Source organism: Chrysochloris asiatica, unplaced genomic scaffold (assembly GCF_000296735.1).
Source record: "Chrysochloris asiatica unplaced genomic scaffold, ChrAsi1.0 scaffold00040, whole genome shotgun sequence".
Lineage (NCBI taxonomy): Eukaryota > Metazoa > Chordata > Mammalia > Afrosoricida > Chrysochloridae > Chrysochloris > Chrysochloris asiatica.
The window spans coordinates 9,371,401-9,399,178 of NW_006408558.1; the positions used below are offsets into that span (position 1 = coordinate 9,371,401).

At 40.4% G+C, this 27,778-nt stretch overlaps 2 protein-coding genes across 3 annotated transcripts in view; one reads left to right on the forward strand and one right to left on the reverse strand.

Moving 5' to 3' along the window:
- NUP153 (nucleoporin 153kDa) overlaps positions 1 to 3,992 on the forward strand; it is a 95,470-nt gene extending 91,478 nt beyond the window's left edge. For both annotated transcript variants that reach the window (XM_006860798.1, XM_006860797.1), the window contains 2 exons: positions 3,407 to 3,575; positions 3,908 to 3,992. In XM_006860798.1, coding sequence (XP_006860860.1) covers positions 3,407 to 3,575; positions 3,908 to 3,992 — 254 coding nt within the window. The remainder of the gene's footprint in view (positions 1 to 3,406; positions 3,576 to 3,907) is intronic.
- Positions 3,993 to 12,064: 8,072 nt separating this feature from the next.
- On the reverse strand, positions 12,065 to 26,959 carry FAM8A1 (family with sequence similarity 8, member A1). Its single transcript, XM_006860799.1, has 5 exons — positions 26,311 to 26,959; positions 23,984 to 24,104; positions 16,810 to 16,933; positions 16,111 to 16,250; positions 12,065 to 12,209 (listed from the first exon to the last, which is right to left on the reverse strand). Exons 1-5 carry the CDS (start codon positions 26,957 to 26,959, stop codon positions 12,065 to 12,067), a joined length of 1,179 nt encoding a protein of 392 aa, XP_006860861.1.
- Between the last annotated feature and the right edge of the window lie 819 nt (positions 26,960 to 27,778).

Genomic DNA, 27,778 nt, shown 5'->3' on the forward strand with positions numbered 1-27,778 from the left:
ATTTCGAAGAGATCTGTGCGCATACATAGTAGAACCTTCCAGGGATGGATGTCGGGTGTCCACTCGCTCAGGCACCCCCTCTAGTCGCCTGAATGGAGACCAATGAACAGATTTAAAAAAAAAAAAGTGTCCACACCTTTCTCTTCACAGTTCTGTCAGGTGATCGTGACTGCTCTGATCCTTCCCCCGCTTGGCTCTGGGAGCACCTGAACGTCTTCAATTAGAGAGCACTGGATTTCTTGCTTCAATTGTCCTAGCTATAAGCCTTCCAACCTTCTAATTATTCCTTTACATGTGGTTCAGAGTTCTGGCACCATCCCCTGAGCCTGCTTGGTCCAGTATTCTGTGTTGTTGCTGACGGAGCTCCTCTCTGCACGTCTACATGATCTGCCATCTTGTTTGTTCTCTCTAGGTTCCTTGATTTTTGCTTATTGGTTTGAAGGGATTCTTTATGTATCCATATGTGAATTCTTTATCATTTCACATATGTGGCACAGTTCTGTTTACTGACACGTTAATCATTTAAATCAGGATGTATTGGTTTTTCCAGTGTGAAGGGAGAGTAGCTTTCTGCCACACAGGCACATGTTTCCTGGCGTCCTCCTGTATGGCTAGTGTTCTGACCCAATACCAAATTTTCTTTTATTTGACATTAATGATACTCTGTTTGCTGACATTTACTATTTATACTTAATCACTAACTTTAAATCTTATCTCATTTGTACAAATCTCTTCTCATATCTTCAAATATATAAGTTGGCTACAGTAAGTTTGTGGGAAAATTCCATCATCTTTTCTTTCCATTTCCACAAACTTTTTGAAGTCCTGTCATTCTGTTTTTCAGTGAAAGAAATTTTCACAGAGTCTTAACTCTTGTCCGACCAAGATTGGCTGCTGTTTATCTGTGGTCTTGTGGAGGATCTCTTTTTACCATGATCTTGGAGATTCCTTTAGCTTTTACCTAAAGGAACCTTTTAAGAAAACATTTAGTGTTTGAACTGTTTTATATTGTAACATCAGCATTTTCCTTTTCCAAAATTTTTATCACCCTTAACACTCAGTGCCCCCCTTATGAAATAACTTCACTTCCCCACTCCATGCAGAGATAGTTCACATCAGTGAAAGTCTATATATTTATTCTTATATGACTCTTTTCACTCAGAAGAGTAATGGTGTAGGGGACATCCATGGAGCTTGTGTCAGGAGGTTATTTTTCTATACATGGCTAAAGAGTGTTCATTGGATACCACAGCTTTCCTGCTGACGGACTGTTCATTATTTCTACTTTCTGGTTACTGTGACTAGTGCTGCACTGAACAGTGGTGTGTACAAACATACTTGGCTGTTTCAACCCTATTTTTTGATAGAGCATATCTTCCTCTGATTTCCTAAGAAAGGGTGCAGGGAAGATTGGGATAAATCTGTTCCATGGCTTGGAAGTAGTTGGGAACAGTTCATTCATGGCTGAAGGGAACAAGGGCAGCTTTGTGCCTTGCGTAGCAACCAGATGTCTTGTGTCTCAGATATCGACTCAAGTCAGAAACAGACAGTAGTGTCCCGCTCAATACTGGCAGTTGATCAGGTCATTTTGAAGGTGTATCCTTCTTTGACAGTCCTGCCAGTAACCCTATATCCTGAAATATTCCAGTCTCCTCTATCAGGAAACGTTCAAGGATGGTTCTGCTCGTTTTAGAATTGGCAAGTGAGAGATTTGGTTCCTATGAAACATGTATGTGCTGCCCTTGTTTCCACCATCCATGACTGAACTGTTACAGCCTCTTCAGAGTTCTGTTTTTTTCTGCCTTCACATTTGATTAAGATATTGTTTAACATATTTTTAGATTAGAAATAAATTCACTTAGCTTTCTGTTGTGAATTTTTGGTTCCCACAGTTGCTTTTAAGTTTCTTGAGTATTGCTTCTTGACCTATATTTCTAGAATCTGTTTGTCTCCAGTGTTCTGAAATATCAGGAAGTGTTGTGCCTTGGTGTGGGTCCATTGAAGATTTTGTACTTCTTTTAACTTTCATTTTGCCAAGCCTATTTGGAGATTGAATTCTTGGTATTAATGCTGTAACTTGCCTTTTATTTGCTCCTTTCTTGCTGTTTATCTTTCTCAGTTTACCTGATATTACCATGAAAAAAGGGTTTATTACCCCTCGTGTTGAAGTTTCTCTTTAAAACTGCTGTGGCTTTTCATTTCCAGGTGTGCTTGTTTGATTTCAGGGTATCTCCCTTTTTTACATCTACTGTGTAACGGGTACTCAGGGTACTCATCGCTTAGTTTTTTTGTTTTTTTTTTTAATCCTTTGCTAAGTCTTTTTCAATTGATTTTTTTGTTGTTGTTGTTTATTTCCACCTCACTGTTTATTTCCTCACATGGCTGGTGCTCTTGTAAACTATGCCTGTTCACGTTTCTATAGAGGGTCCCTAAATACCTCTTGCGTTCTTTATACACCAGTTGGGCTTGTCAGTCTTGAATGCTTACTTGGGAAATCCTGGGTGTTGATATCTTGAGATCTTTTGTCTTAGATTCCCCAAAGATGCTGCTTCCCGTGTTCTGAGAGTTGAGCTGTGGTAGCAGAGATCTCAGTATTTGTCCTTTCGTCCACTGTGAATCTGTCGTAAGATATGCTTGCCCTTCCTTCCCTCTGTGGTGTCACCCAGTCCAGATACCTCCTAGGGTGGAGGGAGGCCTTACCACCTTGTGTGGTGTTGAGGAGGGATTGATCTGAGTACCTGCGTCTCCAAGAGAGAATCGACCTTACCTTTATCCTTCATACTCACTTCCAGAGGTATCTGGAACCTAGGACTTTCGGGGCTTTATAGTGTGAGTGGATTTAATAGCTTCTGTGTTTTCTCTGCTGCTGACTTAGGATTCCAGGCAACCTTCTAGCTCTTCTCTCCCATTTTTGTAAAAATTGCTTTTCTTTTATTTTTTTAATATACTTTGGTCTCTATACATTTGCCTTTTTTTTTTTTTAAATTGTGAATTATGTGGTAGTTTACATGGGAGAACATTAGCTTTATGTTTTTCCTGTCGTATATCGTTTCATTGCCATGGTTACAATCCCCTCCTTGCATCATCAACCAAAGGGTTGGTTGCCTGTGCCTCGGTCGTCAGCACTTTTCATTTATGTTAATGTGATTTCTGACTAAGGTGTTTGTTTATTCTGCAATCTTTGACCAGAAAACCACTTTGTCCCTCTTTCTTTGGTCACGGTAACTTGTGTTACTTGAGGGGGGAGGTATCATGTATATATGTACTCTGTACCCATGGAAATACTTGGTCATTTTAGTTTTCTTGTGTGACCAGGAGAGAGCTTAACTCTTAACAATGTTCTTGTCGCTGTGTCATGTTTGCCTTACCAACAGTTTTTTGAAGTATTTCTGCTTGAATGTTGTAGGTTCGGTTTTTCAATTTGGTAGCAGCACTACAAATTTCAACTTCACAAACAACAATCCATCAGGAGTGTTCACATTTGGTGCGAATCCCAGCACACCTGCAGCCTCAGCCCAACCTTCAGGCTCCGGGGGATTTCCATTTAGTCAGCCAACAGCAGCCTTTACTGTGGGGTAAGACCTTGGCTTAATTTCTTACGAGATGGAGAATTTAACATAAGGAGTTTGAACACAGATGCATGTGTGCTTTGTTTTTAAAATTACTGCAGGGACCATTCAATTTGAGTAAAATGAATTGAAACCTCGCACATCAATTTGCCATATTGTGATTTTGGAGGCTGATAACTGGAGAGAAATGGTAGTAATGTGTGTGTGCTGAGTAAAGCAGGAGATGTGTTTACAATGACAATGTGAGGGGGTGTCTTCCTGGTCACGTTTAGTTTTTGGTGACCATTTTGAAATGTCTCTCTGATGAGCCTCATGTCACATGGTTTTATTTTCCATAGGTCAAATGGGAAAAACGTGTTCTCTTCTTCTGGACCTTCAATTTCTGGTCGCAAGATAAAGACGGCTGTTAGACGTAAGAAATAAAGGCCACAAAGGTGTTTTACAGCCAACTGCTATTCACAAACAGCTGTGCCCTGCTTTCAGATACTGATTATGCTACATGTTGCAGTTGTCTGAAGTCAGATCTACCTAAGGACATCTTTAATTTTGGAACTTTCCTCCTTTCTTGTTCTTTACAGAAACCCCACCCTCACCTCACCCCTACCTTTTTTATTATTATTATTATTAAATGATTGCTAGCCTGGTGACTGATTTCTTCAGCAAAAATATTTTTTGATCCAGCGAATTATTCCCTGATTTGGCATTGTCTGGCTGCACCCAGGAATAGAGCCCTTCCAGCAAATGGCTTTGTATAGAACCTTGCCATCTGCACCACTCTGCGCTGAGACGCGTTTATGGAACGCATTGTAATTATATCTGAGGAATTGTGTATAGATTAGAGGACGTTGAAATGAATGATTTCTATGCCGAGTCTGTTGTGGTGTGTGTGTGAAGTGAGTGAGTTGGGTGTGTTGTGCACTAACCTTTTCTGATAGAGGAAGCCTGATTAAAGAATGGTCCCTGCTTAAGGGCTTGTTAGCGCTAGTTCTCCATTTAATAATTATATGCTATTTCTATATTTTCATTCTTATGACTATCACCTGTCTTGCCTTTTTCATTATTTTATTATGAAACTTGTGTAAATACAATTTTGTTCTGTACTTTTTGGCATAACAAATCTGTGAACTTGAAATTTTAATTTTGTGTTAGAAATTTTCGGTTGTTTTGTTTAGTCTTGTCTCAGATTTTATTATGTAAATCCCATTATTCAAAGTTGCCTAAATCCATTTGGAAATCTTAAAAAAATAATAATAATAATAATTGGGGATTCTTAAAGTGAATTTATTGGCTTTTCTGATCCAGTTTTGTTTGGACCAAAAACCAGTATTGTACAAAGTGTTAAGCATATATTTTTATATTTACTGAAATGGACTGTGGTGACTTTGGATAATAAGGAAAAGTTTAATATTAAAGCCATGTTTATTACAGTATAATTAACATGTTAAACCATGGGATAAATGCCATCAATAAAAAATTATGAAATACTTATTTGGTTGTAATTTTAAATCATAATGAAGATGTAATGTGCCGTCGAGTTGATTCAAACTCTACACAGGGCGTAGAGTTTCCAAGGTGTGACTTGGTGGGTTTGAACCATGGACCTTGTGGTAAGCAGTACAGGACTTTACCCCAGTGTCACACCAGGACTCCTTACAAATGTTGTGTGTCGCCGAGTCAGTTCCAACTCAGTGACCCTACATAGGGTTTCTGAGGAGCAGCTGGTGGGTTTGAACTGCCAAACTGTGGTTCACATTTCAGTGCTGATCCTACGCCATACCAGGACTCCCTTTATCAGAGTTGGTAAGTGTCAAATTAGAAGGTAAATTCCATTAGGATACAGATAACGTGACTTAGACAACTCCTAAATGAAGGACAAAGTATCTGAGTGCAGGGCATACAGAAAGTACCTTGCTTCTTGCCTGGAGCTAGGAACATGCCTGATTTGCATAGAAATTTGTTTTAAAAACTAGAAAATAAACACATGAAACCATTTGTTTGCACCTGCACCCTCCTCAGTAACTTACTAGACAGTGTTCATTGAGTGTAATTTTGCCCAAAGCAAAAATTACATTGATCTGTTAGTACAATTTCTTTAACTTTTCTTGTATTTTTACTGGATTTAAAAAACATTTCTAAAAAATGGTTCATAGAGCTCTTGGGACAAAAAGCATTTGACAGTTTTATTCCTGAAATTGAATGATTATGTTATGGTCATTTAAATTTGTTTAGAAGGTAAATTCAGAACTTTAAAGTGTTTAGTGGCTTTTTTGTTTCCACAGGGGTATTTTTCATAATTAATGCTGGTTTTGGTGTTTATAAAAACTTATTTAATTATTCTATATATTTGGTACTGACAGGTTTCAGGGAGCCAGCAGTGATGTTGAATGCTGGGAAGAGAGATGTGAATTGGACATCTTGCGGTCTTAATGGTGAGAAGGAGTCCTGGTGTAATGCTGTGGGATAAAGCACTATACTACAAGGTCGGTAGTTCAAACACACCAGTTGCTCCTTGGAATCCCTATACATGGTAGCTATGAGTTGGAATTGACTCAGTGGCACTGAACAACAAATGTGGAGATGTTAAAAAGCCCAATTTTAAAACATTAAGTATCCCCTTGTTGTGTTCAAACAACTGCCTACTGGTCTATCTATGTACAGCACAATGAAGTGTTCTAGAATAATTCTTTGAATTATTAATAATTATTCTTTGAATTATTACACGTAACTTTCCATGAACCACACAATCGAAAGCCTTTGCATAGTCAATAAAGCACAGATAAACTTGCTTCTGGTATTTTATGCTTTCAGCCAAGACCCATCTGACATCACCAATGATACTGTCCCAAGTTCAAAGTCCTCTTCTGAATCTAGCTTGTAGCCATTTTGAGTTAGCAAAACTTTGCTTGCATTCAATATTGTTTGAAGACTTCTGCATTCCATTGGGTCATTTCTCTTTGTAGGCACAAATATGAATGTCTTTCAATCAGTTGGTCAGGCAGGTAACTGTCTCAAATTATTTGTCTTCAAGTAACACAAAATTAAAATTTCAAGTAGATGATTGATTTCCATTGCTGCCTCATTTTATTTGAAAGATTTCAATTTGTATTCCATCGATTCTTGGAGCCTTGTTCTTTACCAATGACTTCAGTGCACCTTGGACTTCCTTCAGTATCATTGGCTCTTGATCTGTGATATACCTCTTGACATGGTTGAACATCAACCATTTCTTTTTGGTACAGTGACTGTATTCCTTCTGTCTTCATTTAATGCTTTCTGCATCCTTCAATGTTTTATCCATAGAGTCCTTTCCTATTGCAACTCAAGGCTTGAATTTTTTCTTTGGTTCTTTTCAGCTTGATAAGTGCAAAGCATATTCTTCCCTTTTGGTTTCCTAACTCTGTATCTTTTGCACATTTCAATACTTTGTTTTCTTGAGCTGTCCATTGAAATCCTCTGTGCAGCCCTTACCTTATTTCTTCCATCTGCTTTAGCATCTCTGATTGTGATTCCCTGTTAAGTGCTGTTGAGTAGGTTTCAGTCATAGCACCCTGTACAGGGTTTCTGAAGAGCGACTGATGAGTCTGAACCTCCCACCTAGCAGTTCAAACCGACGGTCCAGTGCATTATTCTGCAGTGCCACACCAATATTACTCCCTGTTGTTTACAAATTCTCTCCTGAAATTGCTTATGTAATCAGAAGTTCATTATTTGAAAGAAAAATATTTGATACTGTTTATTATAACTACAGTTTTCAGCTTTAGCCTAGAAGGTATGTATATTTGATTGAATTTTATCAGTATGTCATTTTAGGGCGTTTTTAAGAAAGTTTACAAAGCTTAGCTTGTGTGTTTAATGGAAACTGACAAGTCGGTATGGAATTTGCCAAATGCACCAGCTCTATGACCATGCCAGTCAGGCCTTCATTTCCTTGTAATGTGGATCAACAGCACATCATGTATAGGACTCAGACCAAGCCATATTTTAGCTTTAAGTTTCTCCTTGGTTATATTTTTCATTCATGAAGAATCTGTTACCTTGTATCCTGCCTTCCCATTCTAGACCTGTTCTTAAAGGTTAGAATAAATAAGACTTTAAGGTCAGAACTATGTTTAAAATTGCCCAGCCTAATCCTTTTGAGATTTTCAATTGTTTAAACTCCCAGGTAACACATGAAGTAAATTGTAATGATGGCTGTAATGGTAAACAATGCTTACAATCTACTTTTCATGATATGTGGGGCACATAGTGCCCACCTACATCTAGCTCTGGTGATAAATTCCTGCCCCCATTTCAGTAATCTATTGGTGGTCTGTATAAATGTATGAATACAGAGAAAACCAGCCCTGTCCCACCAATTGTAGGACCAGAAGATTCCCTGGGTCACGTGCATCCCACTAATAGTATCAAAATCCATTATTACCTCAATTTTTTCATTTCATCCATAATGTCTTTCAGTTCTGCGAATACATGGTTTAAAAAAAAAAAACAAAAACAATTCAGTCTTGAAAGGATTACCATTAAGCTCAGTTAATCCACTGGTAACTTTTGCATGTGAAAATGGGTGACTCCGTGATCCACCAGATTTGAACGCACCCCAGTTCACTGTGTAGCCTCCACACCCATCATCTGGACACCTGCAGAAAAAAATGTCTGGACACAAGTCTAATAAGCAGGACACTCCAAGGCCAGATGACAATTTCAAACTGGAGCAAACATTCTCTCACAAACAGGCAAAACAAAATTGTATCAGTGACCAAGGATTTATTGAGACAAAGAATACAAACTGGTGGTGTACAAATTATTAAAAATAGAATGCTGTATTAGTATGCCGGCCATCAGATACTGTTCATGGTTCAAACAAGGACAGACACACACACACTGAAATGAGGTGAGCACATGGAGTTTCTGGCCTTTGGTTTGGTGGGTAAGAGTGCTGGTGGTGGGGTTGTATGTAAAATGATGACTGAAATGACACTTTTCTAGGCATTTATTCATATTTGTCCCAAAAGCCCATTTTAAATAGGAAATGGACTGGAAAATGTTACAGTGCCTACCCCGTCCCCCATCAAAAGTGTCCTAAGTAGTCAGTCTAAATTTCAACTCCTTTTATTTCCTCCCTGCCTTTGCTGGAAAAGCTTTAAAAGAAAAGTGAAAATACCCAAGTAATTAAAGGGTTTAAACACCTTACCCTCCCTCCCCCCACCCTCTACCCCCAGTAAAAATTTCCACTGTCATTTCAACCAATACAAGATATTAAAAACGTGTTTCACTTCCCCCCCTTTCCAATCTCAGTATTTGGGTGGATTTGGGAAACAAATGTTTAGGTAGAAAAGTATCCAGTTGGGCAATACTTGCATTATAAATATCCAGAAGTAGTGTGTGTCACAGAAGCACTGAAAGCAAGGCTTGCGACCATCATACTTAGTTACCCAGCCCTAGCTTCTGGTGTCAGCATTAACAAAGCTTTCTGTCCGGGCTTTCTCAATACACAATAGCCACTCTGGGCATACTCACTGAAATGGGATTCTCACTCAGATTTGTGTTCCCTTGTAAAAGTGAGGAATAATAAAAACAGCTTATTTTGTCTTTTTAGGGTAGAGCTTCACTCTACCCTAAAAGACTTAAACTCTTTGCTACAGGTCAGAATTTCTAGTAATGAAAACCATGAATTACTAAAATTTGGAAAAGATTTGCTTCCCCACAACTTTAAGAGAAAAAAAGTGGCACCAAGCCCTGGCTTTAATCACCCCCCCCCCCAATTGTTCTGCTGTTTGTTGGGGGGCAGGAAGGGGGACTATTTAGGAATCAAAATTTCCCCTAAGTGCAGCATTCATAAATAGAAACACTTTTGGATTTTGTTGCAAAGGTAAAGTACTACTAGTACGTATTTTAGAGAGCTTAATAGTGTCACTAGAGTTCATAGTGGTCCCTCCGCCCCGGATCACAACAGTTCTTCTGTCTGGAAGGCTGTTTTAAAGTTCAATGTGTTCATAAGTTGAAATAGTTAGGTATAGTTCATATGTAACATCAGTCAATGTTTGTCTAAGTTATTAAACATATAGGTCCAGATATACTAAGACATCATTAGCATAATTCACTAATACTAATGCTTAGATGCACATCCCAGAGTAGCACCTGTTTGTTATTTGTACCACTGTATATACTTTAAAATTTTTAATAACACAGGCTACATGGGGGTTGGTTCACAACTGAGTTGTAAGTCAAGCATTTGTAACCCAGGTCTGACTGGTTGTTCAGCACGTAAATTAAACTGAACTAAAAAATGGCCGACATGGTGAACCATGCAATTATCTGATTAAGGATTATAAATACACCCTTTGTAGCATGTAGCTCTGGAATAGATTCCAATTAGCGGTAAAAGTAGGCCAATGCTCATGTCTGCTTTGTTTATAAGTGCCTCCGAATCGACCCTGATTCGTAGCAACCCTGGAGAGGATTTCTAAGGAGTGACTGGTGGGTTAGAACCACTCAACTTTCAGATAGTCCAGTAATTATCCTACAGCGCCACACCAGGACTCCCTTATATGCATTCTTGTTTGTTGTTAAGTGTCATCGAGTCAATTCAGACTCATAGCCACTCTGTACAGGGTTTTCCAGGAGCAGCTGGTGGGCTTGCAGACTAGTGCTGATCCTACTTGTAAACTTTCCTAATTTCTAATCCAATCACAAAGTTAATAGTGAAAGGCAATAACACTAAATATCCTCCCAGAGGCTACAAGGGAATGAGCTGGTTAGTGCTTTTGATACACTAATAGGCTTCCACTGAAGGTAGATTTTAATATACAATGATTTTAAACATCTGAAACATGAATTTTATAATGCAAAGTTATACAAGTCTCCGGGTTATGAACATCTGGCATATGTACGACCCTTAGTTATGAACCAAACCCAATAAAAGCTAGTGATACTGGGCATTATTAAAATTTCTGTAAACATCAAATCTATGTATTTTCACATTTGCAAATGTCAAAAACAAGCAACTGATAACATTGGTAGTAAAGACGTGTCTTGCATTTGTTGTTAAGACTTAAAGACCAAGGCCTTGATTTAAGCCCTAAGACAATTTAATAATGAACTGTCTAATACAGTTTAGTGTTTTTCTGTGTGTGTGTTTTCAAAATAATATCAGATGGAAAAAAATGCCTTGTGAACCAAATAAACTATAAATCGTACATGTATACTTCAATACAGCTAACTGGGGAATCTAACAAAAGCACACACATACACAAAAGCATACAACTTTGCTTCAATAGAAGACTAAATTAGAATGGCGATATTACTTTGCTTAATAATCCCCCCAAACTTCATCCCTCACAGGCCCATAATGAACTTCTGGCCCCACAGAACCAAATGACTGCAGAATATTCTCTGGAGACTTGATAAACTCACTTGTTTTCAAAGGGCTAGTCCATAATGGGAAATTCTGCAAATATTTCACAGGCTACTTGTTATTTAGATATTTTCTGAACTGTTTGATTTGTTTCAACAGTCATGAAACGACATGAAATAGAAAGACACTGGAATATCCGGTGTATGAAGAGAAATTGAACACTCATATCCAGAACACTTAAAAGCACTAATACTTTCTTCATGCTGCACGCATACTAAGAATATTGTTATATATTTAAATATGCCAGTTTGACTTGAAGTAATTTCCCCACATATTTAGAATTTGATTCATGCGCAATGAAAACATTTGCACATAAAGTATGTTGCCACCAATAATACCACCCCCAATTAAAAGAAATCACTATCTGTTCTTTGGAAAAAAATAACTTAACAATAAGATACTTTTTCCTCATGCAAAACGTGCCCCAAAATGCATGTGTTAAGCATTATGAATTGTTGTAAAGTCACATCCTTTCCCAAGTAAACTGCAGCACAGTACAGACTTCAAAACTTCAGGGAAAGGACCTGCCAGGCCTGCCTTACTCCTACTTCCTCACCACCTCGCTGGATGGATATATAAGTGGATCATCAAATACTTTTCTCCTCCAGTTCCCTAAACACAAAGACAATTTCCTGAAGAAGGGTTACCGAAAAGATTAATTATGTAGGTGTTTACAAAACACAACTGGACATTTTCCATAATCTTGGGATAATCCAAAATAAAATTTCAAAATTGCATTTGGAAATTTCACAGCTGAAAATACTTTCAGCAAATCCTAAAGCCTTACTTACCATCGTAAGACAGTATGTATTGTCCATTGTTGATTACGAAACCATTCGCCTTCTTTCACTCTAAAGGTCTTAATACTTGAATTAACAGGTACTGATTTTCTTCTGGAAAAGTTCTTTGGCATTCAAGTAAAGTCAATACTTTCACAATAGTCACCTGCATCACACTGGAGTGACTGATAGCTTTAATTTCTAAATCATTAATTAATGTAACCCAGGCATACTGATGGCCTCAATACGTAATTCAATCTTGTCAATATTCCAAAAAGGCATGGAATTCTGGGCTGGTTTTGGCATCATCTGACCCCATTTCTTTTCACCACAATGGTTCCTGCCACAATGTCATAGGCTGTTCGATTATGCTGAAAAAACAGCAGTGTGATGAAAGCAGGGAAAAAAGAAGCAATAGAAAAATTCTTGATCAAAGCTCGTATGGTGGACCTAAAAATTAAAGCAAAAAATGTCAAATTTGTTATACATCAACTACATGTAGATGATACTTGGTATTCTGTCAAGTTCAAACTATGTACTTAAAACATTCAAAATGGAGCTTTTATTTTTGATATGTAAGTTATTTTCAGCATTATATTTAGAACAAGCCAACTGGACTTCAACATAACAGACTTTACAACTTTCACATGATTTAAAATGACTTTCGGTGTTCTTTATGAAATCCTAGAAGTCTTCCAGTTTTCCAAAAGTAGTTTAGGAAGGAGAAGTATTCTGTGACTGCCAGATGTCTGCCTGTATGCACACTGAGAGGCTGCAGACAAGTCCAGAGTCCCAAAGAAACCCACTGCCATCCAGCCAGTTCCAACTCACAACAATTCCATGTAGGCATTTATTTCCGAGAGCAGACAGCCTCATTGTTCTCCTGTGGCTGGGTTTGAACTGCTGACCCTGTGCCCACAGCAACACCAAGGCTCCTAGATGGGCTCTAACCCACCTATATCACTGCTGTTGATGGGAGTTGTGGCCACTCAAAATGTGTGTTGCCAATTCTAACCCCCAAAATCTGTGGTTATAATCCCATTTGGGAACTGATTTTGTTGTGTGAAAAGGCCTTATCTGTTTATGGTGCATTTGAAGCCACAGAGAAGCAGCAGAGATGGGGAAGAGAGATGCCACAGAAGATGAAGATCACCAGGAAAACAAGGGACAAGGACTGCCAACAGAGCCAGAGCCTTTCCTGAGAGCCGGCGCCCTGAGTGTACACGTCTAGCTATCCGCCACCACTTGCAGTATTTCTGACATAGCCGCACTAGATAGCTAAGACAACCACTTAGGAATTGTGTTCCTTAACTTTAAAAAGGGATAAAAATACATGGTGTTAAATACATTAGGTCATTTTTAAAGTATTGCTACAAACTCATAAAATCCCTTATAAGCAACAATATCAAAATGTGAAGCTATTGTTTCCAGACACATCCTCCATTTAGGTCTCTACACTTCTGAAGGCAGTTTCCATCTCTAACCCTTCCCCAAAGAATTCTGTACTCTTTGATTTACACCATGTCTACATGGCAGTTTTGGCATCCTCAACGGACTCAAATTGTGTTCCTTATAAATGTTCTTGGGAGTTTTGGAAACAAGAAATTCTGAAGGGTCAGGAGCAAGGCTGGAGGGTGGATGGGGTAAGGTTTCACAGTGAAATTCTATGACAGCACATTTGAAGCAGCAGCAGGTATACTGTCATGATGGGGAAATTCTATGGCACAACTTTACTGGCCTTTTCCTCATCAATGCAGTTTTCAATTTTCTGAAAAATTCTTCCTAATAAGTCCCTGTAATTGTTCTGTGTCCTTCAAAAATTTCTGTTAAAATTATTCCTTTGGGATCCCAACAGTTGCCATAACCTTCTGAGTTGAGCCGACGTCACCTGAGATGACCTTTCTCTGCCTTGAATTTAAGTGGCCCAGCAGATGCCCACAGAAACCAGTTTTGTTTGGACCATTGGTAAATGGTATTATAAATTCAAGACTCGTCCCTGGTTACTATTTGTTTCATGACATTGTCTTCTTTGGCTTTGATCTTGTTTAAAAGACTGATAGAAAGATCAGATCTTTGAGCTAGCTGATCTTTGGGCAGTATTTTTTGGCATCCATCAAGCTGAAAACTTGTTCAGGTCAACATGTTTACCTCAAATTGAAAATGCTGAACACCATGTGAGAATCCTCAATTCAGTAGCCACCACATCAATGTTAATGCTATATATAGTCTTCTTCCACCAGTTTCTGGACTTAAGTCAGAGTTTATTTGTAGAGATTAATGGTCTTCCCTAACTTGGCTCATCTTTGAAATCTTTCTGACCTTCCTTAAACTATTGCAAAGGTTCAAAAATTTGGGAATATATCCAATTGAATTTTGTTAGAATTCTGATATTTAGTCTTAACCTCAAATTGTTTTTCTACACAAAAGTATCTTTTTTTTCTCTGAAGGCACCCTAATGAGACTAAGACCAGTGTATTGCTGAGAGAACCTGTCTGCAGCCAACCACAAGACGCAGAGAAATACTTGTACCTATCTTGTTTGGGATAAACCTGAGCATGTGTGAACTGGAGCCCTAGTTGTGGTTATTAGGTGCCATCATGTCAGTACTGGGCTCATATCACCTCTATGCACAACAGAGCGAAACATTGCTCAGTCCTGCTCCAAACTCACAATTACGGCTACACTGGATGACACTGCTGTTACCACTGTGCCAATCCATCTTACTGGAGGATTTTTTCCTCTTTTTCTCTGACCCTCCACCTTACCAAACATGATACCCTTCTCTAATGACTGGTCCCTCCTGACAATATGTCCCAAGTATGGGGGATGAAATTTGGCCATCCTGGCCTCCAAGGCGAACTCTGGCTGCACTTCTTCCAACACAGATCTGTTTGCTGTTTTGGCAATCCATGGTACTTTCAATATTCTCCTTCAACACCACAGCTCAAATGTATGAGTTCTTCTAAGGTCTTCCTTATTCACTGTCCAGCTTTCATATGCATATGAGGTTAATGAAAATACCATGGCTTGGGTCAGGCACACCTTAGTCCTCAGACTGACATCTTTGCTCTTCAACACTTTAAAGAGGTCTTGTGCACCAGATTTGCCTAATGCAATACGTCACAGCTGCAGTAGCAGTACTTTCTCATACGCATTGTGGACACAGTTCCTGGTGATAAGCAGTGCTCAATAAACATGAGCTATTACTGAGTATCTTAGATGCCGTAACCAGGAAATGATAAGCAACCACAAAATTTTAAGGAAATTCTGAGGATGTTAGCAAAATCAACATCTTACTTAGTATCACTCGGATTATCGGTGGAGTCCTGGTGTGGCGCTTCAAGATAATGCACTGGAATGCAAGGTCAGCAGTTCAAACCCACCAGTTGCTCTGTGGAAACCCTATACAGGGTCGCTATGAGTTGGAACCCACATGATGGCACACAACAACGTATCTTTAAACAGCAGCAATCTAAACAACACACTCTGTTTTGGATAACTGATTACCACCAACTCAACCCCACAAATTCCATGACGCCACTACTAAGAATCCTCTATGATGACAAGCTTCCTAACTGAAAGACAGCAAGTGCTTACACCTGCAAAGGATCCCTGGTGGTGTTTTAGATAAGCACTGGACTATCCTGGTGTGGCACTGGTAAGTAACGGACTGCTTATCTGCAAGGCTGTCAGTTCAAATCCACCAGCTGCTCCTCAGACCTCTACATAGAGTTGCGATGAATCGGAGTTGACTCCATGGCACTTAACAACAACTAATCACAAGGTCAGCAGTTCAAGCCCACCAGCCACTCTGAGGGACAAAGATGAGGCTGTCTCTCCTGTAAAGATCTACAGCCTCAGAAGCCCTATACAGGACAGCTGTGAGTCCGAACCAACTTGATGGCAGTGGATTTAGTTGGTTTTGTAAGATGCATGCATGTACAGCTGTCAAAACTCTCCCTGCCTATTCAACACGGACAATGCCAAGTCACCACCTGACCTGATGTCTGCAGACCAAGAGAACGATGGGTATGAAACACTGATGCAGCATCAACTCCCAAATCTTCCCCTAACTGTTGTGACCTACATTTAATAAAAGGATCTCCCTGAGAAATTATACTGAAAGGGGTCTATGAGCCAGTAACAATTGAATGAATACTCATAAACTTTGTTTTAAAACTTAATAAAATATAGTCTTATCAAATTATATGCCTTCATCAAAGGAAGATGAAGAAAAATATACAAGTCTTCTAAAAACACAATACCCAATGCTTTAACTTATAAATGATTTTCGTGGATTATGAAAATGTAATTTACACAAATATATGAGTAAACTAGGAAAAAGACTTACGTTGTGATGCTCACATTTGAGGAAGGGATCACTAAAACCCGACTTGGTGCAACGAGCACTGATGTGTCACATGTCACAACTCGAAGCCCCAGTAGGAACTTCCCTGGGGTAGCTCCACCTGCTCCCCAAATGCAAATTATCTAAAGAAAAAAGGATAATTAAAAATACTTCACTGGCTCAACTGCCGATTTTAAATGTGAGCTTTCTGGCCATCCTATTTCATGTACTTTTGCTGTTAAAAGGTAATGTTTCATAGCACAGTATGATTTAGGCACTCAAAGTTTAATCTTTTGACAGTATTTCTCCAGGCCTCTTACAATCTTCAATACCACAAGACATCTACAAACAACATTTCATGGTGGCCTGTTACATGAGTAAGTTGTTTCTATGATTAAATACATTTCAAGTTCCACAACTACTTATGAGTTAAAAAACTACTTTTACATAACAGTTTAATTCTGAAGGAAGGTTAAAATATACCACAAAAGAATTAGACATTTTCTCCCTTCAGAGTTTTCTTTTTTAATTGGAAAAAAAAATACATTCATTATAGAATAGTAGAAAGAGAAAAGTAAAAAGTAGAAAACAAACATCTGACAAATACATAAGCAATTATAAATTCCCATTGCCCAAATTCCAAGACTGGCAATCTATAATAACATGGTTAAATACTAGTATTTGGTGAAGCTAAAACTTTACCTCATAGACGCAGACTAATAATCTGTATATAAGAGCCACAACCATCATTTTCTGCAAGTCTTCCATTGACGTGTCTTCATCTATTTCTTCTATTATATAATGCATAGCAAATTTAGAAATATCCCTACAAAAATAACAGTAGTTATCTTACAGAGAATTAGTTACCAGAGCAGTTAGTTGTACAGTTGTTGTTTTAAGTGTTGTCATAACTTTAACTGAAATTCTAAACTAATCTTAAAAAATGTTCCCAACCATCTAATTTTACAAAACATTCATTACTATATTCAGCAAATAATAAGCACAATCGTGAGCAGGGAAAGGAGCTCTGATAGCGTAGTGGTTACGAATCGGGCTGTGAACCTCAAGGTCAGCAGTTCGAAACTACCAGCGGTTCCGTGGGAGAAAGATGAGGCTTTCTGCTCCCGTAAAGATTTACAGCCTCGGAAACCCTGTACAGGGTTGCTATGGGTCGGAACCGACTCGACGGCACTTAACAACATCGTGAGCAGGGAACTCCTGGTGTGGCACTGTAGGATCAGCACTGGACTACAAAGCAAAGGTCGGCAGCTCAAACCCACCAGCCACCATATAGGGTCGCTATGAGTTGGAATCAACTTGACGACACTGAACAAGAGTCCTGGTGTGGCACTGTTGGACAGACACTGGATTGCAAGGTGAGTGGTTCAAAACCACCCGTTGCTCCTCAGAAACCCTATAGAGGGTCACTATGAGTGGGAACTGACTTGACAGCACTTAACAACATTATGAGCAAGTACTGTACTGCTGCTCTTGTCAGGTGATGTCAAATCAGTGACTGCTCATTGTGACCTATGTACTCCTGAACAAAAACATTGTCCCATCCTCACAGTTTTTTATGTTTGAGCCCACTATCACTGTCACTGTGTCAATACATCTTGTTGTGGGGAGGGGTCTTCCATTTTATCGCTGGCCTTACACTTCACTGGCATGATGTCTTTCTTCAGGGACTGATTCTTCCTGATAACATGTCCAAAGTACTAGAGATAAAGTGTCACCACTCCTAAGGAGCATTCTGGCTCTACTTCCAAGGCGGATTTGTTTGTATTTCTAGCAGTCTATGGTACTTTCAGTATTCTTCTCCGACTTATTACTTCAAAGGAATTAATTCTCTACAATCTTCCTTAGTCAATGTCCAACTGTTACACTGGTAATGGCAAATACGAAGACATTTCAGGCATACCTTAGACGTTGAAATGACATCTTTGTTGTTCTTCAACACTTTAAAGAGCTCTTTTGCAGCAGATTTGCCTATGCAATATATTGTTTGAGTTCTTGACTGCTGCTTCTAGGAGTACTGATTTGTGGATCCAAGTAAAATGAAGTCTTTGATAAATTCAATCTTTTCTCCATTCATCATGATGTTATTTATTGGTCCACTTTTTAGGACTTTTTTTTTACACCGAGGAGCAATCCATATTGAAGGCTGTATGTAGTCTTTGATCTTCATCAGTATTTCAAGTCCTCTGCATTTCCAGCGAGCAAAATGATGTCATCTACATATCGCAGGTTGTGGAATCTTCCTTTCCTTTCATCCTGATGCCATAATCTTCATACAATCCAGTTTCTTAGATTATTTGCTCAGCATATAGACTGGACATGAATAGTGACAGGGTACAACCGTGGTGCACACCTTTCTTGTTTTTAAACCATTAAGTATCCCTTGATAGAATAAGTGCCTCTTGATCCATGTATATGTTCCTTGTGAGCACAACTAAGTGTTCTGAAATACTCATTCTTCGCAATGTTATTCATAGTTTGTTATGGTCCACAATCAAATGTCTTTGCATAATCAGTAAAATACAAGAAAAAATCTTTCTTGTATTCTTTGCTTTTAGTCAACATTCATCTAACACGAGCAATGATATTTTGTTCCATGTCCTCTTCTGACTTGAAATTCTGGTTAGCTCCCTGTTGGTGCACTGTTGCAACCATTTTTGAATTATCTTCAGCAAAATTTTACTGGCATGTGGTATTGATATAGTTCTAGGAGTCTTGGTGTGGTGCTGTGGGTTAATGCACTGGACTGCAAGACTGATTTCAATTGCAAGGTCGGCGGTTCAAGTTCACCAATCACTCCTAGGAAACCCTACACATGGTCACTAGGGATGAGAATGGACTCAATGGCACTTAACAACAACATGATTTCTGCATTCTGTTGGGTCACCTCTCTTTGGAATGGGCAAAAATATGAATCTCTTCCAATCAGCTGACCAGGTAGCTGTCCTCCAAATTTCTTGGAATGCATGAGTGGGCACCTTCAGTGCTGTGTCAGTTTATTGAAACATTTCAATTTATACTCTTCTCAACTCCTGGAGGCTTTTCACCAAGGCCTTCAGTTTAGCTGTACTTTTGTCAGTATCACTGGTTTTTGAGCATGTGCTAACTCTTGAAATGATTAAGTGCTTTTGAGTCAGTTCTGAATCAGAGTGACCCTGTATAGGGTTTCCAAAGAGCGGCTGGTGAGTTTGAACTGCTGACCTTAAGATTCAAATGACCTAGCAATCAAGTGCTTATCCTATACACACTGACTGTAGTCTTTGATTTTTGCTGCATCCTTCAATATTTTGTCCACAGAATCCTTTAATATTGCACCCTGAAGTTTGAATTTTTCCTTCAGTTCTTTCAGCTTGAGGAATGTGGAGTGTGTTTATCTCTTTGGTTTCCAACTCCAAGTCCTTGCACATTGAATTATAATACTTGGATTTGCCTTCTTGAGTTGCTCTTTGAAATTTTCTGTTCAGCTCTTTTACTTCCTTACTGTTCCCAGTTGCTTTCGAATCTTCTCTAAGCTCAAGAACAAGTTTCAGAGGCTTTTTTTACATCTACTTTGGTCTTTTCTTTCTACCATTTTAATAACCTGCTTTCTTCATGTAGGATGTTCTTGAGGTCATCCCACAACTCCTGGTTTTTAGTCATTTGTGTTAAATCTGTTCTTGAGATGGGTCTCGAAATTCAGGTGGGATATGTTCAGGGTCATATTTTAGCTGCCGTGCACTTGTTTTCATTTTCTCCAGCTTCAGCCTGAAATTACATGTGAGTAATTGATGGTGTGTTTTACAGTTGGCCCCTGGTCTTGTTTTGGCTAACGATACTGAGCTTCTCCTTCATATCTTCCCATAAATATTGTCAGTTTGTTTCCTGTGCCGTCTACCTGGTGTGGTACATGCATACAGTCCTTGTTCATGTGGTTGAAAAAAGCTTGATTTACAATGAAATTCGTTGGTCTTGCAAAATTCTATCTGCAACATTGTTTCTATTACCAAGGTCATATTTCCCAATTACAGATCATCCTCCCTCTTTGTTTTCAACTTTCACATTCCAATCACCAGTAATTATCAATACATCTTGATTTCATGGTTGACCAATTTCAGACTTAAGCCCACTAACACCTAGGATATCAATCTTTATCATCCCATTTAATTTTTGGCAACTTTCCAATTGTTCTAGATTCATACTTCATACATTCTATATTCTAATTATTAATGGACATTTGAAGCTGTTTCTTCTCATTTTGAGTTGTGCCACATCAGAAAATGAAGGTCCAGAAAGCTTTGCTCCATTTAATGTCATTAAGGTCAACTCTACTTTGAGAAGGCAGCTCTTCCCCAGTCGTATTTTGAGTGTCTTCCAGGCTGAGAGGCTCATCTTCTGGCACTTTATCTGACAGTGTTCCGCTGCTTCTCATAGTTTTCAGTGGCTAACCATTCAGAAGTGGTCTGCCTTTCCCTCTTCCTAGTCTGTTTAGTCTGGAAAAGCTGCTGAAACCTGTCTACCATGGGTGACCCTGCTGGTATGCTAAATATTAGTGACGCTTCGAGCTTCACTGCAACATACAAACCACAAGACACCTGATAGATAAGTGGTGGAGACACTGTACTACCCCTGATGATATAAAAGTTAATGACTTCAGCATGTTCTTTGCTTTCTGGGAGATTCTAAATTAGCAATACCAATAAAGCAGGTTGAGAACGACAATAAGCAACTACACAGTACTATGGAAATACTTATCATGTACATGTGACCTAGTTTCGCAGAAATGACATTTAAGCTGCAGAGAAGTTAGCCAGACTAAGAAGGGTTGAGAAAATAACAAAGTAAAAGAGAAAGTCTCGGAGCAAGAGTGTGTGGTGGAAACTGAAAGCAGTCTGGTCTGACTCGAATATTAAGTGTGAGAGGTGGCAATGATGAACAAATCAGAGCAGGAAAAGATCTGTGACAACCATATGGAGAAATTCAGACTTTATCCTGAAGGCAATCAAAGTCTATTAGAGGGTCTTAAGGCAGGACAGGAAGAGGATCGGAATTTATGACCACTTTGGTTGCCCATCAGAGACTGGATTGAGGTAAAAGAGGAGAAGGGAGCCTGGGATACCACTTTTGTGGTGTAATTCAGGTAAGAGATGACAATGATTGGACTAGGGAGAAGCAAAGAGATGAAAAATGACATGGCAACGAAGGCAATTATTGTTGTTAGCTGCTGTTGAGTCGGTTCCGATTCATAGAGATGCAAAGCACAAGAGAATGAAACACTGCCAGGTGTGGCGCTATCCTCAGAACTGTTGTTGCACTTGAGCCCACTGCTGCCGCCACCCACCACTGTTCCAATCCATGTCACTGGGGGTCTTCCTCTTTATCGCTGACCCTCCACTTTACCAAGCATGATGTTCTTCTCCAGGGACTCAGCCCTCCTGATAACACGTCTGAAGTATGTGAGACAAATTCTTGCCATCCTGGCTCCTAAGGAGCTCTCTGGCTGTACTTCTTCCAACCTGTTTGTTCTTTTGGCAGTCCGTGATACCTTCAATATTCATCTCCAACACCACAATTCAAATGCACCAATTCTTCTATGGTCTTCCTTGTTCATTATCCAATTTTCACATGTATATGAGGCAATTGAAAATACCATTGATTGGGTCACGTGCACCTTAGTCCTCAAACTGATATCTGCTCTTAAACACTTTAATTTTAAAGAGGTCTTGTGCATTTGCTCAGTGCAATACGTCATCTGATTTCTTGGCTGCTGCTTGTATGAGCGTTGATTGTGGATCTAAGCAAAATGAAGTCTTTGACAACTTCAATCTTTTCTCAATTTATAATGTTATTTATTGATACAGGTAAGGATTGTTGTTTTCTTTACAATGAGGTACAACCCATGTTGAAGACTGAACTCTTTGATCTTCATCTGTCTATCACAGATTGTTAATGAGTCTTCCTCTAATCATGATACTATGTTCTTCTTTATATAATCCAGCTTCTTGGATTATTTGCTCAGTGTATAGATTGAGTACGTATGATGACAGAATACAAGCCTGACGCACACCTTTCCTGAATTTAAACTATCGATGTTCCCCTATTCTATTCAAACAGTTGCCTCTTGGTCTACATACAGGTTGCTCATAAGCACAATGAAACGTTCTGGACTACCAGTTCTTTGCATGCATCCATAGCTTGTCATGATTCATACAATCTAAAGCCTTTGCATAGTCCATAATGCACAAGTAAATATCTTTCTGGTATCCTCTGCTTTCAGTCAAGAGCCACCTGCCATCAGCAATGATATCGTTAGTTCCATAGCCTCTTCTGACTCTGGTTTGGATTTCTGGCAGTTATCTGTCTATGTACTGTTACAGGTGTTTTTGAATTATCTTTTTTAAAGAGAAAAATCGTCTGGTGTAAAAGCTACTCAGACTGAACATAGGGTGAGATGAGTGTGTTTGGGGAGGATTTGGAGGGGCAGACATGGAGAATCAGTAAAAATCAGGTTGCTTACCTATGAAATTTGACTCTTATGAGTTAGTATTCTGATTCTGTCACTGACTACACTCTCTGTAATTTCTGTAAGTCTAAATTTCTCTCTCTGAAATTAAAGATACTAATCTCTATCTCAAGTTGTTTTTATAGCCTTTCAAGTGGATCCCAACTCAGATACCTACAGGATAGAGTAGTAGTAGGCTTCATCGGATCTCCTAAGTTGTAATTTTTATGGAGACACCACTCTGGTAGCGTAGTGGTTATGAATCAGGCTGTGAACCTCAGGGTCTGCAGTTCAAAACTATCAGCAGTTCCACAGGAGAAAGATGAGGCTTTCTGTTCCCGTAAAGATTTACAGCCTCGGAAACCCTGTACAGGGTCGCTATGAGTTAGATCCGAATCCACAGCACATAACAACAACAACTACCACCAAGATCGGAGATCCGGAAGTGGAGTGTGTCCTTTGGACTTGGGCTCCCTGCACTGTGAAGCTCCTAGATCCAGGGGAAGACTGATGCCAAGATGTGTGGAGAGCTGCAATGAATGCTGGGCCTACAGATGCGGAAAGGTGACAAAGACCTTTCCCTAGAGCAGACGATGAGACAGCCTTCCTCGAGAGCCAGCACTCTGAATTTGGACTGCTAGCCTGTTAACCTGTTAGAAGGGAGTACAGTGGTTCTGTAGTAAAAGCACTGGACTACGAGCTACAAGGCTGGCAGTTCAAGTCCACCAACCTCTCACATGAGAACGATGAGTCTTTCTGCTCTCTGGAAGACTGATAGCCTCTGAAATGCTTTAAAGTGTCCCTGGGAACTGGAACTCACTCAAAGGCACTTAACAACAATCTTTATGAAACAGATGGGGTTCATCCACCCAAATCCCTTTATGTCTTTGTCTTTAGCGACTCTGTTCTACACATGATTGCTGCTGTTCAACACTACGCACAACAGAATGAAGCGCTGCCTGGTCTTGGCCCATCCTCAAAATCAGCATTCTGTTTGAGACCACTGTTGCTGCCACCAAGTCAGTCTTATCTTGTAAGGGTCTTCTTTTTCGTGATTCTCTACTGAATATGACAGTTAAGAGGAAAACTAGTTCCTGGCCTAAGAGAATAACGTTCTGCAGGTTAGAAGGTTCTTTTCCCTTCCTTTTTTAAATAGGCGAGATTCCCACAGATTTTACATAATTTAGTAAGACTATCTTTGTTCTTCTTTTGTAGCTACTTCTTAAAACCAACAAGAATAAATTCTGACAGAGTTCCTACAAAGAAATTCCAGCAGTGACACATGACAGCCAGAGGCAGTCCTTACAGGAATGAATTCAGCAGAACAAGATCTCTTAAATGCTAGACACGAAAATCTTTCTATAAATGTTCTTAACTTACTTTATTCCACTGAGGTGCATAATGCTTAAGACAATGGTTGCTTTTATAAAGAAGAGAATAAAGAAATCCACCATCTCTGCCATGAATCTGTGGGCCAAGGATGGAATAACATACTCACTCCCTGTTAAAAAAAAAAAAAAAAGTTAGGAATACTAATTCCATACCAGTCTTTGAATAAAGCCAGGAAATGAAGGCGATACAAAGTCAAGGCAATAAAAACAAAAATACAACCTTCTAACAATTACTGATACTGTTTCCATCAAAAACACATATTACAAAATATAGCAACACTACTCCTTTGTTTACTAAATTGTTTAAAATTTGTTTTACTACCCTAATGTTTAAAAAGTGATTTCATATACAAACTACTTAGGGTACTCAATGTGTTTCACGAATGAGGAGAATCCAGCTGACCACAAGCTATCACACAAAATTAAACTCTTTTAGTAAAAATCAAGACTAAGTAAGCATATGCAACTGGTATAAAATCAATCTCTGTGTTCCTCATTTCCCCTCCTATTTGTTTAATTGGTTCTGTTTTCTATAAAAACCATCCAGTGAATACCAATCTCTCCTGAGTTCTGACTAGGATACAGATTCAGGAGGCAATTCGTTCTGTCCCATGTATTTGTGCTTGAGTAAAATTAAATAACTATAATTAATTCAAAGTATTCTAATCCTCATAGAAGAAGACAAATATACAAACATCAAAACGTGAAGCTATTGTCTCTTAACCCTTCCTAGAAGAATGTTGTGCTCTTTGAGTTACATCATGTCGAAGCGCAGTTATGGCATCCTCTAGGGACTCAAACTGTGTTCCTTTTAAATGTTCTTGGAGTTTGGGGAGAAAAAGGAAGTCTGAAGGGGCAAGATCAGGGCTGTTGGGTACATGCGGGAAGGGTTCCCAATGAACTTCTCCTAGGACAGCCCTTGCTACCCTAAAGTATGTGCAGGGGCATTGTGGTAATGGGAAAAAATTCCTTGACACAAGTTTTTGGGCCTGTTTCCCACCAATGCAGTTTTTTAAATTAAAAACAAAAACAAAAACTTCTTCCTAATAAGCCCCTGTTGTCATTCAAGAAAATCAAGATAACCCCTTTGAAAGCCTGAGCTGACCTGTCTTGAATTTAAGCGGCCCAGAAGAACCCCTCAGAAGACTTAGTTTTGATTGGACGGTTTGCTTTTTGGTTTTTTTGACACACCTTATGGAGTTCTGGTATGTACCACTGGACTGTTATGTTAATAGCAAGGTCCCAGGGTCAAACCCACCAGTCAGTGCTTGGAAACCCTATGCAGGGTCAAAATGAGTCAGAATTGACTCAACAGCCCCTAACACGAAGGAGATAAGGCAGAAAGATAAGGCTTTCTGCTCTTGCAAAGATTTGTTGTTGTTGTTGTGTGTCTTGGAGTCGGTTCAGGCTCATAGCCACACTGTACAGGGTTTCCGAGGCTGTAAATCTTTATGGGAGCAGAAAGCCTCATCTTTCTCCCACGGAACAGCTGGTAGTTTCGAACTGCTGACCTTGGTGCTCGCAGCCCGATTCATAACCACTACACTACCAGAGCCTGGAAACTCCATACTGGGTCTCTTAGTTGGAGAACCAACTTGATGACACTTTACAACAACAACAAGGTTAAGAGACAAGTGTAGTAAAGAGAACTTATCTGGAGCCATCCAACAATTGCACAGACATATTTAAACACGTTTTTGTTTGGAACAATCCCATGCATGAATGAACTGGAACCCTAGAAGCACTAATTTCTGTCAAACTCATAGAGCTAAACAATAAGACAATATACAAAATAAAACCAGGGCTTAACTGCATTTGTAATAATGTAAATAAATATCCTTTTATATCCGTTCAGCTCCACCACTCCAAAAACATCACAGCAGTCTGCATTTCCAAGCCCTACTCAGAATGGGTTTGCCATAAAGAGTGAAGCGTTGGATGTCAGTATCTGGTGTAGTAAAAGGACACTTTGGAAAACAAAAACTGCAGGTATTTAATACCTCTTTTTTGCACGTGAAAACTACTTATCCCATGGGAAGGTAATCCATTCGGAGTTCCAAGTCTCATGGAAGAAGAAACCCTATTGCCTCACTGCACACACGTCCTGGGCTTTCAATCATTGAAAGCCTGGGGGTGGCGTCGTAGGATAAGCCCAAGGTCGGCAGTTCTCCTAACCCTCTGCAGGATCGCTAGCAGTGGGGCCGACTCTACAGCACCCAGCGATGCCCTCAAAGAGAGACAGCATCAGTGACGGCTCTACTACTACATCGTGCCAGTCCCACCCGCACCCAGATTGCCCCGGAAAGCCCTTCTCACCTGCCTGCCGTCCAGCCTCGATCGGGGTTCGCGAAGGAGCAGTGGGTCCTGCCCTGGCCCCGGGGGTGGCCCTCACGGGTCCCTGGACCGGGGATGCCCGGGCTCCCAAGCCGGCGACAGCAGCGGGTGTGGCGGCCCCGGCCACAGCCCCCGGGGCAGGCGCAGCGGCAGGGGCGCTCAGGAAGTAAAAGGGGTTGTAATAGGCCAGCTGGGGGGCGGCTGGTGCCTGGTAGGCGGCTGGGGGCAGCTGGGGGTTGCAGTAGGCGGGGAAGGCGGCGAGACCGCTGTGCCAGGTGAGGTAGCCGCAGTAGGACTGCCAAAGCCATTCGTGCACCTGGTGGGAGTACTCGCGGGCGCTCAGCCGCTCCGGCCTCTCCCGCAGCTCCGCATCGGAACCGGCGGCCGCCTCCTCGCGCTTCCTGGGCTCGCGCTCCGACTCGGACTCGGATTCCTCGGCGACGGCCGCAGCAGACGCAAGGCCTGGGGCGGGGGGCTTGCCCGGGGCCTGAGGCTCAGCCTGCGGCCCGGCCTGTGGGCGGGGAGCGGCGGTGGCGGCAGGGTTTCTCATAGAAGGGCCTGGCTCGCGGTCCCCTCCGCCGTCGTCTTGCCCGGGCAGGCAACGTCGGGCTTCCTCGGGCCCCTCTGCCATGTTCGCTCTGCAGCACCCTCCTCGGTACCTGTCACTGCGCAGTCTCCCTCTCCTAGGGGCCCCTCCCCAGCTGCACCGTGGTCCCCGCAGCAAGCGCAGGCGTCAACAATCCACCACCGGAAGCGGAAACCCCGCCCCTTGGGAACGTCGCCGGCCTGGCTGGAGGAGCGGGAGGTTGAGGGTTGTGTAGTGGAAGGATCTGGGGGCGGGGCTAATTGCGTCCTCCTCCTTCCCACTAAACTGCGCTTTTGGAGGCCCACGGCCTGCTCAGTGTGTCGCTTATTATTCACGAGACAGTGTCTGTTCCTTACAGTTTTAAATTTTAAAAAGTCCAAGACCTGAGGTCTCCAGGTAATCCCATGGGAAATAGACCCAGGGGAAACTGCAGATCGAGTGAGAGAATTTCCAAAAGGAGTTCAGGGTCATCTCTGTCTTTTTTTTGTTTGTTTCCCAGCCACTAATTTCTTTTGGTCTCCAAGCGCTGGAGTTCTTAATTCTGCCCGTTCACTTTCCTGTCAATTTATCTTAGGCCATTGTATTCTAGAAGGTAATACAACCCAAACTCAACAAGAATATGTATCTAGATAGTATAGTTCAACTGCAGAAATTTGCAAATGTTTAAAAAAAAAAAGATTTTTTGCTGATTTGAAACATGAAGCAGCACTCTTTACTTATCCTGGAGTGTCCACAAAAGCTTTTCTAAGCTGTATACACAATCCTGGCATCACTACCATTCTCTGATTTACAGGAGAGAAAGGAAACCCCAATCTTCAAAGATATAAATAGTATTGTTGTTAAGTGATGTTGAGTGGATTCCGA

Coding starts and splice junctions, on each gene's coding strand:
- FAM8A1 (XM_006860799.1), bottom strand. CDS start 26,959: ATGGCAGAGGGGCCCGAGGAAGCCCGACGTTGCCTGCCCGGGCAAGAC. Junction 16,934..23,983: donor ATGCACCTCAGTGGAATAAA/GTAAGTTAAGAA, acceptor TTATTTTTGTAG/GGATATTTCTAAATTTGCTA. Junction 12,210..16,110: donor TCAAATGTGAGCATCACAAC/GTAAGTCTTTTT, acceptor TTTAATTTTTAG/GTCCACCATACGAGCTTTGA.